We start from the raw sequence: 13,729 nt of genomic DNA on the forward strand, positions 1-13,729 counted from the left end.
TGATGTTTGTAGTGGGTGCAGCTGTAACAGTTGATGTCAATCTACCAGTTATGTTTGTAGTGGGTGCAGCTGTAACAGTTGATGTCAATCTACCAGTGATGTTTGTAGTGGGTGCAGCTGTAACAGTTGATATCAATCTACCAGTGATGTTTGTAGTGGGTGCAGCTGTAACAGTTGATATCAATCTACCAGTGATGTTTGTAGTGGGTGCAGCTGTAACAGTTGATATCAATCTACCAGTGATGTTTGTAGTGGGTGCAGCTGTAACAGTTGATATCAATCTACCAGTGATGTTTGTAGTGGGTGCAGCTGTAACAGTTGATGTCAATCTACCAGTGATGTTTGTAGTGGGTGCAGCTGTAACAGTTGATGTCAATCTACCAGTGATGTTTGTAGTGGGTGCAGCTGTAACAGTTGATGTCAATCTACCAGTTATGTTTGTAGTGGGTGCAGCTGTAACCGTTATTGTTGACACACCAGTCATGGTTGTAGTGGGTTCACCAGTTGTTGTCGACCCACGAGTGACGGTCATAGTGGGTTCACCAGTTGTTTTTGATTCACCACTGACCATTGTTGTGTTTTCACTAGTAGTAGTTGATGCATCAATGTCAGTTGTAGTGGGCTCCCCAGTTGTGGTCGACGCAGCAGGGACTCTTGTAGTGTGTTCACCAGTAGTGGTCGATGATCCTCTTACTGTTATAGTGAGTTGCCCAGTTTCTTTTGACTCAGTGATGGATGTATTTTGTTCCCCAGTTGTTGTTGATGAATCAGTGACGTTTGCAGTGGGTTCACCAGTTACTATCGACACGTCAATGATGGTTGGAGTGGGTTCACCTGTTATTGTTGATGAATCAATGACTGTTGCAGCTGCTTCCGTTGCTGTCAACAACACCGGTGACGGTTGTAGCGGCTTCACTGGTAGTTGTTGTTGCATCAGTAACGGTTGTATTGGGTTCACCAGTTGTTGATGAATCAGTAACGGTTGTAGCGGGTTCACTAGTTGTTGCTGGTGAATCATTAACGGTTGTAGTGGTTTCACTAGTTGTTGATGAATCGGTAACGGTTGTAGCAGGTTCACTAGTTGTTGATGAATCGGTAACGGTTGTAGCGGGTTCACTAGTTGTTGCTGGTGAATCATTGACGGTTGTAGTGGTTTCACTAGTTGTTGATGAATCGGTAACGGTTGTAGTGGTTTCACCAGTTGTTGATGAATCAGTGGTGGTTGTAGTGGGTTCACCAGTTGTTTTTGTTGATTTAGTGGTGGTTTTAGTTGTTTTTGTTTAGTCAGTGGTGGTTTTAGTTGGTTCACTAGTTGTTTTTGTTGATTCAGTGGTGGTTTTAGTGGGTTCACCAGTTGTTTTTGTTGATTTAGTGGTGGTTTTAGTTGTTTTTGTTGATTCAGTGGTGGTTTTAGTTGGTTCACTAGTTGTTTTTGTTGATTCAGTGGTGGTTTTAGTTGTTTTTGTTGATTCAGTGGTGGTTTTAGTGGGTTCACCAGTTGTTTTTGTTGATTTAGTGGTGGTTTTAGTTGTTTTTGTTGATTCAGTGGTGGTTTTAGTTGCTTCACCAGTTGTTTTTGTTGATTTAGTGGTGGTTTTAGTTGCTTCACCAGTTGTTTTTGTTGATTTAGTGGTGGTTTTAGTTGCTTCACCAGTTGTTTTTGTTGATTTAGTGGTGGTTTTAGTGGGTTCACCAGTTGTTTTTGTTGATTTAGTGGTGGTTTTAGTGGGTTCACCAGTTGTTCTTGTTGATTCAGTGGTGGTTTTAGTTGCTTCACCAGTTGTTTTTGTTGATTTAGTGGTGGTTTTAGTGGGTTCACCAGTTGTTTTTGTTGATTTAGTGGTGGTTTTAGTGGGTTCACCAGTTGTTCTTGTTGATTCAGTGATGGTTGTAGCCGTTCACCAGTTTTTGTCGATGCGTCGATGACAGTTGTAGAGGGTTCACCAGTTACTGTCGACGCATCAATGACAGTTGTAGAGGGTTCACCAGTTGTTTTTGTTGACTCAGTGATGGTTGTAGTGGCTGCGGCTTTAACAGTAGTTGGTGATGCGTCAATGACAGTTGTAGAGGGTTCACAAGTTGTTGTTGATGAATCATTGACAGCGGTAACGGCTGCGGTTGTAGGATTCATTGTAATGACCACTATTGTTCAGCAAAAACAGAGGCACATTTAGTTTATTAAAATAATAACAATGACATCATACATATCCAATCCAAAATGTCTAATTATGTTGAATACACGTCCCTTACCCAATAAAAGGAGCGCTGTTGATGTAACGTGGTATACACTCATCTTAGGTATTCTTTGAAAATGATGATCTAAAGACATAAATATACAATACAATGGATTTGGTTAAAGCACAACAACTGTTCAAAATGAAAGAGGTAAACTAATACCATGAAAATATGACCTACAGTGCCTGTTACGTATTAGCTACCTCCACATATAACCTGCTCCATCACTAGCTCAACACAAATATATCCAAATAGTACATGATTTCACCAATCAAATCAGATTCCCACGTCAGTCAACACCCAAATCAAATCAAATACATATTTTGCAGATGTTATAGCAGTGACATGCTTATGTTTTTAGCTCCAACAGTGCAGTAATACCTAACAATACAAAACAATAAACATGACCCCCCCCCACCCCCCCAAAAAAAGAAAGAAAGAAAGAAAAAAATATCCGAATGAGCCGTGTCAGAGTCCGGAATATGTAATCGTATGTATAGACAGTATGGACAGCATATGAATAGAAAAGGTGTGTACAGCAGTAGTTATATAGGATGAGCCTAGAATAAAGTACAGTTCATTACCTCCTCCTCCAATTCATCCAAAGTGAAAATGCTGCCCCCTATCCCTAAAAAGATATACCGCAAATCCATTTTTCTGGACACTGAAAGAAGTCAGCCTAAGTATTTTGGTTTCATTTTGTTAAGACATTCCAGGAGTGGACTTTTAACAAGCAGATTATGGAGGAATACTTTTTAAATCTCTAAATACAAAAACATGTATAATTCTTTTTGCATTTTTTAGTTGTTGTATTTTTTCAAATGTTATATTGAATACAAATTTGACAACATATAAACAATTCCCTCAGTAAAAGTCTGATGTTATCTATAGATAATCACACAAACTTTGGTAATCACACCCTGATCTGTTTCACCTTTCTTTATGCTTGTCTCCACCCCCTGCAGGTATCGCCAATCTTCTCCATTCTCCCCAGTGTATTTATACCTGTGTTGTCTGCTTGTCTGTTGCCAGTTAGTTTTGTTTCATGAAACCTACCAGCTGTTTTCCCCATGCCCCTGTCTGGTCTAGTTCCTGATTTCTAGTTTTTCCCAGTTTTGACCTTTCTGCCTGCCCTGACCCTGAGCCTGCCTGCCGTTCTGTACCTTGCCACACGACACTGGATTATTAGAGTTATTATTACTATTATTATTATTACATTTCAGGTGCAATTTAAACATTGGCCACTAGCAGTGCATGTGCAAAGTTTTAGGCTGATCCAATGAACCGTTGCATTTCTGTTGAAATTGTTGTTTCAAGACTGCCCAAATGCGCCTAATTGGTTTATTATTAACTTTTGCAGGTCATAACTGTGCGACTCTCCTTCTACAATAGCATGGTATTCTTTCACTGTAATATCTACTGTAAATTGGACAGTGCAGTTAGATTAACAAGAAGTTTTGTTTTCTGCAAATATCATATATGTCTATGTCCTGTTAAATGTTCTTGTTACTTACAACCTCATGCTAATCGCGTTAGCCTACGTTAGCTTAACCGTCGCGCGGTGTACCCACCGATCCTGTATAGGTTTTTAATGGGTGGGGGTACAGGTTAATCGAGGTAATTTGTACATATAGGTGTAAAGTGATAATAAACAGCGAGTAGCAGCAGTGTAAAAACAAAGGGTGGGGGGGGGGGGGGGGGTCAATGCAAATAGCAAGGGTGGCCATTTGATTAATTATCCAGCAGTCTTATGGCTTGGGGGTGAAAGCTATTAAGGAACATTTTGCACCTAGACTTGGAGCTCCGGTACTGCTTGCCATACAGTGTTCGTTTACATTTACTTTACAAAATTGGAAAAACAAGCATATATTTTGCATCTGATGGGCTACGACAGTTGAACTAAGCTCATAGGGCCTTTATTAGTTATATTCTTTAAAAATCAACAGGTTCATTCATTTATAGGTCAACAAATGTATGTAGCAACTGCAGTTTGCTCCTAAACCCAAAATACACGGTTTAGGAGCACCAGAATAAAACAAAATAAGATTGAGATATAGCATATATTGGATCTATATGAATCCTAGTTACTTTTGAAGCTCATCTCCATTTTCTTAACATTCTGTGACACCACAGGTTTGCATACTACTGAGGCTGAGGGACAACGAAGAAATCATTATAACATTTATTATCTGGGTGATTGTTTTTCTTCTTCTAAGGGCACTGGTGCTCCCAAATAAAAATGTCAGGTAGCACAGCAACATATGTAGGAGCATATTTCCCCAAAACGGTAGCACACTGTAGATCCCTGATAAGTAGATGCATTTTTATTTTATTTCAACCTGTGGTGGATGGCCATAAAAAAACTAAATAAGGTATCTGAGATATTCTATAAAATAACGTCATGAATCATTTCAAAGGTATTGCACTTATACAATGCATAAGGACCCTTTTCTATATGATTGACAGAAAATATATTTAAAAGTGAGTTTACAGATTTTTATTTTTTTGAAAATAGTACAAATGTGGCTTATTATAATGAATATTCAAATACTTACCCATTATTGTGAAATAGAAATTCTGTTGATTCTAAAACGTCTTATTGGTTGATTTTATGATTTCGTAATACATATATGACTAGAGCTACATACAAGTTCTATGTATCCAGTATCTATAGTGCAATATTCAGAAGTTCAGGAGTAGTGTGTCTTAGAATCCGTGGTGCACCCTTAGATGACAATCTGGACTGTGGGCACTTATATAAGGTAATGTGGTATGACGTGATATGAGGTACTGGAGTGGTGACCAATCAGTTCCTTGTCTCATGTCTACGATGTATTGTTAATGCATTCCTTTTAACTGCCAAGACCTGTTCTCTACTTCCGTGTAAAGGTCATTAGGCTAGAGCAAAACACCAAGCATATTGTGACATTAGGGATGCCAATCAATAAATACATTAGAAAAGTAACACATGAAAAAACACTACTTTTGTCACAGTTAGTTTGCACCTATTGTATAAAATCAGATGTCCTAGAATCCAGGCATGAATAATATATTACAATACAAATTAATCCACTAAACATTACAAACGTATAGTTGGCAGCATCTAAATTAAAGTGTCTCTCCAGTCTTCTGTTCAGTTCCTTCATCACCTGATGTAAAAACTCAACAATCTCTGAAGGACCAAATCAAACCAATTAAATCAAACCGAATTTTATTGGTCACATACCAAACAAATCAAATTGTATTTGTCATATCTGCCGAATACAACAGGTGTAGACCTTACAGTGAAATGCTTACTTACCATCCTTTAACCAACAATGCAGTTTAAAAAAAAATACCTAAAAAAAATAAGAAATAAAAGTAACAAATAAGTAAAGAGCAGCAGTAAAATAACAATAGCGAGGCTATATACAGGGGGTACCGGTACAGAGTCAATGTGCGGGGCCAAAAGTTAGTCGAGGTAGTTGAGGCAATATGTACATGTAGGTAGAGTTTTTAAAGTGACTATTCATAGATAATAAACAGAGAGTAGCAAGGGCGTGATACGGGGGGGGGGGTGTCAATGCATATAGTCTGGGTAGCCATTTGATTAGAGGTTCAAGAGTCTTATGGCTTGGGGGTAGAAGTTGTTTAGAAGCCTCTTGGACCATGACTTGGCGCTCGGGTACCACTTGCCGTGAGGTAGCAGATAGAAGAGTCTATGACTAGGGTGGCAAGGCCTTCCTCTGACACCGCCTGGTATAGTGGTCCTGGATGGCCCAGTGAATTATTGGGCCGTACGCACTGCCCTTTGTAGGGCATTGCGGTCGGAGGCCGAGCAGTTGCCATACCAGGCAGTGATGCAACCCGTCAGGATGCTCTCGATGGTGCAGCTGTAGAACCTTTTGAGGATCTGAGGTCCTATGCCAAATCTTTTCAGTACCCCGATGGAGAATAGGTTTTGTTGTGCCCTATTCAAGAATGTCTTGGTGTGTTTGGACCATGTTAGTTTGTTGGGGATGTGCACACCAAGGAACTTGAAACTGTCAACCTGCTCCACTACAGCCCCGTCAATGAGAATGCTTGACCCTCCTTTTCCTGTAGTCCACAATCAGCTCCTTAGTCTTGATCACGTTGAGGAAGAGGTTGTTGTCCTGGCACCACACTGCCAGGTCTCTGACCTCCCTATAGGCTGTCTCGTCATTGTTGATGATCAGGCCTACCATTGTTGTGTTATCGGCAAACTTAATGATGTTGTTGGAGTCTTGATTGGCCATGCATTCATTGGTTAACAGGGAGTAGAGTTGGGGACTGAGCACGCACCCCTGAGGGGCCCCTGTGTTGAGGATCACTGTGGAAGATGTGTTGTTACCTACCCTTACCACCTGGGGGCGGCCCGTCAGGAAGTCTAGGATCCAGTTGCAGAGGGAGGTGTTTAGTCCCAGGGTCCTTAGCTTGGTGATGAGCTTAGAGGGTAGCAAGAGCGTGAAAGAGGGGGGGTGTCAATGCATATAGTCTGGAGCATACAGTAGAATGCATACAGTAGAATGCAACCGATTGCAATTCACAACGTTGACACATATGAATATTACATGATCATATTTAATGATGATGACAATGATACTACTGAAAAACCTGTATCCATGGACATAGTAGTAGCTGTTGAGTTTAAGAGTAATACTTGGGTATATGATGCTTGGGTATTTGAAGTTCGGATATTTGAGATTTGATTATTTGATGCCAAGAGTGTGGATGCAGGCACTATGGTGTTGAACGCTGAGCTGTAGTCAATGAATAGTATTCTCACATCTTCCCTGTGACCTGTCCTGTCTGGAACTGCGAGGAGTAACAAAGTAATCTACGTGGCTAGCTAGCATGACAAAGACCAAAGCCGGTGGGAATACCGTTGAGGACAGTGGTGTCTCTCTATCACACATTAAGGATATTTTAAAAGAACAAAACTAGAGATCTAAAAGCAGTAGTTACAACAACAAGAAAATAGCTTCAAGTGTTTTGCCCAAATACTGGTGGATTCAACTAATAAAAGAATGGACGACCTGACCCGAGAGTTCCAGGACCTGAAGAACAGTTTGCAGTTCTCCCAGGGTCAGCTCAATGAGTTGAAACAGGAGAACAGAGAGTTCCAGGACCTGAAGAACAGTTTGCAGTTCTCCCAGGGTCAGCTCAATGAGTTGAAACAGGAGAACAGAGAGTTCCAGGACCTGAAGAACAGTTTGCAGTTCTCCCAGGGTCAGCTCAATGAGTTGAAACAGGAGAACAGAGAGTTCCAGGACCTGAAGAACAGTTTGCAGTTCTCCCAGGGTCAGCTCAATGAGTTGAAACAGGAGAACAGAGAGTTCCAGGACCTGAAGAACAGTTTGCAGTTCTCCCAGGGTCAGCTCAATGAGTTGAAACAGGAGAACAGAGAGTTCCAGGACCTGAAGAACAGTTTGCAGTTCTCCCAGGGTCAGCTCAATGAGTTGAAACAGGAGAACAGAGAGTTCCAGGACCTGAAGAACAGTTTGAAGTTCTCCCAGGGTCAGCTCCATGACTTTAATCAGGAGAACGGCAAGATGACAGCAATCTGTAAGTCATTGAGAGAGAACATCCAAGGCAGAACAATATGGTTTGTGGACGGAGTTGCAGAATATCCACATGAGAAGTGGACGTGGTTGCAGGTTTCTTTTGTCTGAGGACAAAGTGAGGTAATTAATCTCTGAGAAATTGAAGATGGACCATTGAAGATTGAGGTGGAGTGTGCCCACAAGACTAGAAAACCGACCACCGGCCCAGGTCGATAGTGGTCAAGTTCCTGAGGTTCATAAACAAGGTAGCTATTCTGCAAAGAACTTGAGAGCAACATATATCTTCCTCAACGAGGAAAATCCTGAAGCTGTGTGCCAGAAGAGGAAATAACTCATCCCAGCCATGAAATCTGCCATAGTGCGTGCTAACATTGCTTACATCCACGATGACAGGCTCATTGTCCACCCTCCCTCACAGAAGCCTGGATGGGATGAGAGAGCCAAGCCTATGGGTTCGTAGGTTCAACCCCGCAGCACACACACACACACACACACACACACACACACACACACACACACACACACACACACACACACACACACACACACACACACACACACACACACACACACACACACACACACACACACACACACACACACACACACAAATTGATGAATGGACTGCTGAATGTATATTTTCTTCTCTTGCTTTGTTTGCTTTCTTCAGTATTATGTATATCTCTGATTGGGTACCCAGGAAAGGACTGAAAAAAGCTCAAATTAATATATAAGGTTCATGAAATCAATAACTTGCTAACGTCCGATAACATTCACATGTTAGCCATTTCTGAGACTCACTTAGATAAGTAATTTGGTAATACAGCAGTAGCAATACAAGGATATAACATCTATAGAAGAGACAGAAACACTTATGGGGGAGGTGTTGCTGTATATATTCAGAGCCATATCCCTGTAATGCTTGGAGAATATCTTATTTTAAGTGTTATTGAAGTGTTGTGGTTGCAGGTTCACTTGGCACATCTAAAGCCTTTTCTTTTGGGGGTGTTGCTATAGGCCACCAAGTGTCAGTATCTAAATAATATGTGTGAAATGCTTGATAGTGTGTGTGATTTAAACCGAGAGGTCCACCTGCATATTGACTGGTTTTCATCAAGCTGTCCGCTTAGACAAAGCTTCTCACTGTAACCAGTGTCTCTAATCTGGTTTGGGTTATTAATCAACCTACCAGGGTGTTTTACAAGGGGAAGCTTCTCACTGTAACCAGTGTCTCTAATCTGGTTCAGGTTATTAATCAACCTACCAGGGTGTTTTACAAGAGGAAGCTTCTCACTGTAACCAGTGTCTCTAATCTGGTTCAGGTTATTAATCAACCTACCAGGGTGTTTTACAAGAGGAAGCTTCTCACTGTAACCAGTGCCTCTAATCTGGTTCAGGTTATTAATCAACCTGTTTTCAAACACTCCAGGAAGAAGATCATCCAGATGTATCAATCACATTTTTAATAATACTATAGAACTTTGTTCTGAAGCTTTATCTGTACCCATTGGATACAGTGACCACAATATGGTGGCTATATCCAGGAAAGCCAAAGTTCCAACAGCTGGGCCTAAAATAGTGTATAAGAGGTCATACAAAAGATGTAGCTGTGACTCTTATGTGGATGATGTCAAAAATATTTGTTGGTCTGAGCATCCAGACACTGCACTTGATGCATTTATGAAATTGCTTCTTCCAATTATTGTTAAACATGCACCTGTTAAGAAACTGACTGTTAGAACTGTTAAGGCTCCATGGATTGATGAGGAACTGAAAACTGTATGGTTGAAAGAGATAGGGCAAAAGGAAGTGGCTAATAAGTCTGGCTGCACATCTGACTGGCTGACTTCCTGCAAATTGAGAAATGATGTCACTAAACTCAACAAAAAGAAGAAGAAACTGTATTATGAAGCAAGGATCAAAGATATAAAGAATGATGGGAACAAAACTTTGGAGTACTTTCAATGAAATGATGGGTAGAAAGACAAATTCAACTCCATCTTTCATCCAATCAGATGGCTTATTCATCACAAAACCATTTGATGTTGGCAATTGTTTTAACAACTTTATTGACAAAGTGTGAAAACTAAGGCAGGAAATGCCGACAGCGAGCAGTGAGCCGTCATATTCATGCATAAAAAAAAACAAATAATGAATGAAAAGCATCGCAGGTTTGAATTTTGTAAAGTTATTGTGGGAGAGGTAGACCAATTATTGTTATCGATTAATAATGACAAACCTGGCATTGACGACTTAGATGGAAAGATACTGAGGATGGTAGCTGACTATAGCCACTCCTATCTGTCATATCTTTAATCTGAGACTAGAGGAATGTCTTTGTCCTGAGTCCTGGAAGGAAACAAGAGTAATTCCGCTACCCAAGAGTGGTAAATCAGCCTTTACGGGTTCTAACAGCAGACCTATAAGCTTGCTGCCAGTTTGGCCAAATACAATGCTATTTCTCTGTAAACAAATGAACAACAGACTTTCAGCTTATTGATAGAGAAGGGCACTCAACAAGTACTGCACTGACACAAATGACTGATGAATGGTTGAAAGAAGTTGATAAGAAGAAGATTCTGGAGAGCTGTACTGTTAGATTTCAGTGCACCCTTTGATATTATTGACCATAAACTGTTGTTGAAAAAACATATGTGTTATGGCTTTTCATCCTCTGCCATATCGTGGATTCAGAGCTTTTTATCTAATAGAACTCAAAGGGTTTTCTTTAAGGTCTGTTTTGGAATGGGTGGTCAGTAATAAACTGGTCCTGAACATCTCTAAAACTAAGAACATTGCATTTGGTACAAATCATTCCCTAAGTTCTAGACCTCAGCTGAATCTGGTAACAAGTGGTGTGGCTGTTGAACAAGTTGAGGAAACATAATTACTTGGCGTAACCTTAGATTGTAAACTGTCATGGTCAAAACATATAGATTCAATGGTTGTAAGATGGGGAGAGGTATGTCCGTAATGAAGAGATACTCTGCATTTTTGACACCACACTCCAAAAAGCAAATTCTGGAAGCTCTAGTTTTGTATTATCTTGATTATTGTCCAGTCGGGTGGTCGAGTGCTGCAAGGAAAAACCTAGTTTACCTGCAGCTGGCCCAATGTAATCAGAGGGCTGATATAAATACTATGCATGCCAGTCTCTCTTGGCTAAACAGTTGAGGAGAGACTGACTGCATCACTTCTTCTTTTTATAACATTAATGTTAATTAAAAAAAATGAAAGAAATAAAGAAACATGAATGTGTTGAAAATCCCAAACTGTCTGCATAGTCAACTTACACACAGCTCTGACACACACTTACCCCAGCAGACATGCCACCAGGGGCCTTTTCAAAGTCCCCAAATCCAGATGAATTTCAAGAAAGCGTGCAGTATTATATAGAGCCCTTATTGCATGGATCTCCCTACCATCTCATGTTGCTCAAGTAAACAGCAAACCTGGTTTCAATAAACAGATAAAGCAACACCACACGGCACAACACCTCTCCTCTATTTGACCTGGATAGTTTGTGTGTATCTATTGATATCTAGGCTACGTGTGCCTTGTAAAAAAATGATGTAGTTCTGTCCTTGAGCTGTTCTTTTCTATCAATGTTCTGTATTAAGTCATGTTTCATGTTTTGTGTGCAGACCCCAGAAACTGTAGCTGCTACTTCTGCAAACATCTAATGGGGATCCTAATAAAATACCAAAACATGTTGGAGACGGTATTTTTTTATGTGTTCACAGAGGCTGCAGTTTTGGACTATGAGTTGATCAAATCTACAGTTGACTCCTGAAAAACGGATGAAAAATCCACAACACCATTACACATTACTCCGTGACAGCTTCAGTTACCAATACAAGATACCGGGAATTTAAAGCCGAGGTTGTAGATATGGCAGTGTCTTTTGACAAATTCCTAGGGGCTGAATTTATCTGTTTTTAGGGACTGTCAAATCCAACAATTGGGGAATCCTACTCTTGTTGTCTGTGTGCTAAATGTTGATGACAATTTATGGAAAATATGTTTGAAAAGGGTATTTTGTTTTTTAAGTATATTGTAAATTGGAATGGTAAAGTTATGTCTTTCATGGAGTTATCAGAATTGTATGTGAAGGTCTGATCAATCTAAGATTGCAACCAATTGATTACAGCATAACTTAAAAATGAAGGATGCAGGTGGCAGTGGGAGGAGGTAGGAAACTGGTCTGTCTGCATAATTTAAAGGATCAAAACTGGCGGAGGAATAAAAATAGTATCCAGTTTCCCATGAGGACCGGGATGTTGACAGCTGTGCCATACAGATTGCAAAATAGTTGGTGTACCGATTCCATGGTTCAGGGTGTATGAGTTGCTATATAAAACGACGCAAGATTCAAGACTTCGTGCTTTTCAGGTAAAATTATTGTACAGAATTCTTGCCACAGACAGAATGTTGAATATTTTGACATACAATCATCACCACTCTGCAGATTTTGTTGTGAGGATACAGAATCAACATACCATTTGTTCTGGTAGCCTGTTTCTGGTCTCAGGTTCAGGAATGGCTGAAAAAGCCTAATATGAATCTATAATTGACCCTAGAAATAGGATTGTTGGGAGATGTGGAGAGACCTGGTGTCACGACTTCCGCCGAAGTTGGTCCCTCTCCTTGTTCGGGCGGCGTTCAGCGGTCGACGTCACCGGTCCACTTTTCATTTTCCATTTGTTTTGTCTTCATTATTGTAAAGGGTCGATGTGCAGCAGGTAGGACGGAGTCAGGCGCAGGGCACAGAGGATGAGTAATAACGGACTTTTACTCAAGACGACAACAAAATAAATTCCATGCAGGGAAAACAATCCAGCTCACACACAGTAGCGACAGCTAAACACAGGACAAACACGCACAAAACCATGTGGGAATCAGAGGGTTAAATAGGGAATGAATAATGATGTAATGGAAACCAGGTGAGTACAATCAAGACAAAACAAATGGAACAATGAAACATAGATCGGTAGCGGCTAGAAAACCGGTGACGTCGAGCGTCGAACGGAGCCTGAACAAGGAGAGGCACCAACTTCGAAGGAAGTCGTGACAATTGTACACACCTGGTTTCAATTCCCATAATTATATGTTCCTTATTTAACCTCTCTGGGACAGTGGGCGTCCCACTTGGGCAAGCGTCCCACTTGGGGAGCACCCCCGACCCACCCCCCACTGATTAGCATAGCGTCACAATTAAATAGTAGCATCTAAATATCATTAAATCACAAGTCCAAGACACCAAATGAAAGATACAGATCTTGTGAATAAAGCCACCATTTCAGATTTTTAAAATGTTTTACAGGGAAGACAAAATATGTAAATCTATTAGCTAACCACGTTAGCAAAAGACACCACTTTTCTAACTCCATCAGTTTCTTACTCCATCAGGTGCTATCACCAATTCGACCAAATAAAGATATAAATAGCCACTAACCAAGAAAAAACTTTATCAGATGATAGTCTGATAACATATTTATTGTATAGCATAGGTTTTGTTAGAAAAATGTGCATATTTCAGGTAGAAATCATAGTTTGCCATTGCAGCCACCATCACAAATCTCCCCAAAGCGACTAGAATTACTACAGAGAGCAACGTGTATTACCAATTTACTCATCATAAAACATTTCTTAAAAATACACAGCTCACAGCAATGGAAAGACACAGATCTTGTGAATTCAGACAATATTTCAGATTTTCTAAGTGTTTTACAGCGAAAACACAATAAATCGTTATATTAGCATACCACATATGCAAACGTTACCCGAGCATTGATTCAAGCCAAAGAGAGCGATATCGTTATCATCGCCAAAATATATTAATTTTTTCACTAACCTTCTCAGAATTCTTCCTATGACACTCCTGCAACATCATATTACAACATACATATAGAGTTTGTTCGAAAATGTGC

At 40.3% G+C, this 13,729-nt stretch overlaps 1 protein-coding gene across 1 annotated transcript; it reads right to left on the reverse strand.

Moving 5' to 3' along the window:
* Positions 1 to 84: 84 nt before the first annotated feature.
* On the reverse strand, positions 85 to 2,307 carry LOC129864748 (proteoglycan 4-like). Its single transcript, XM_055937042.1, has 3 exons — positions 2,251 to 2,307; positions 286 to 2,142; positions 85 to 89 (listed from the first exon to the last, which is right to left on the reverse strand). Exons 1-3 carry the CDS (start codon positions 2,291 to 2,293, stop codon positions 85 to 87), a joined length of 1,905 nt encoding a protein of 634 aa, XP_055793017.1. The 5' UTR covers positions 2,294 to 2,307.
* Positions 2,308 to 13,729: the final 11,422 nt, after the last annotated feature.

This window comes from Salvelinus fontinalis, chromosome 11 (genome assembly GCF_029448725.1).
Source record: "Salvelinus fontinalis isolate EN_2023a chromosome 11, ASM2944872v1, whole genome shotgun sequence".
NCBI lineage: Eukaryota > Metazoa > Chordata > Actinopteri > Salmoniformes > Salmonidae > Salvelinus > Salvelinus fontinalis.

Bases quoted from the DNA above. Each gene is read 5' to 3' on its own strand.
- LOC129864748 (XM_055937042.1), bottom strand. From the start codon at position 2,293: ATGAGTGTATACCACGTTACATCAACAGCGCTCCTTTTATTGG. The intron at 2,143-2,250 runs GTAAGGGACGTG...GCTGAACAATAG, and splicing joins AACAGCGCTCCTTTTATTGG to TGGTCATTACAATGAATCCT.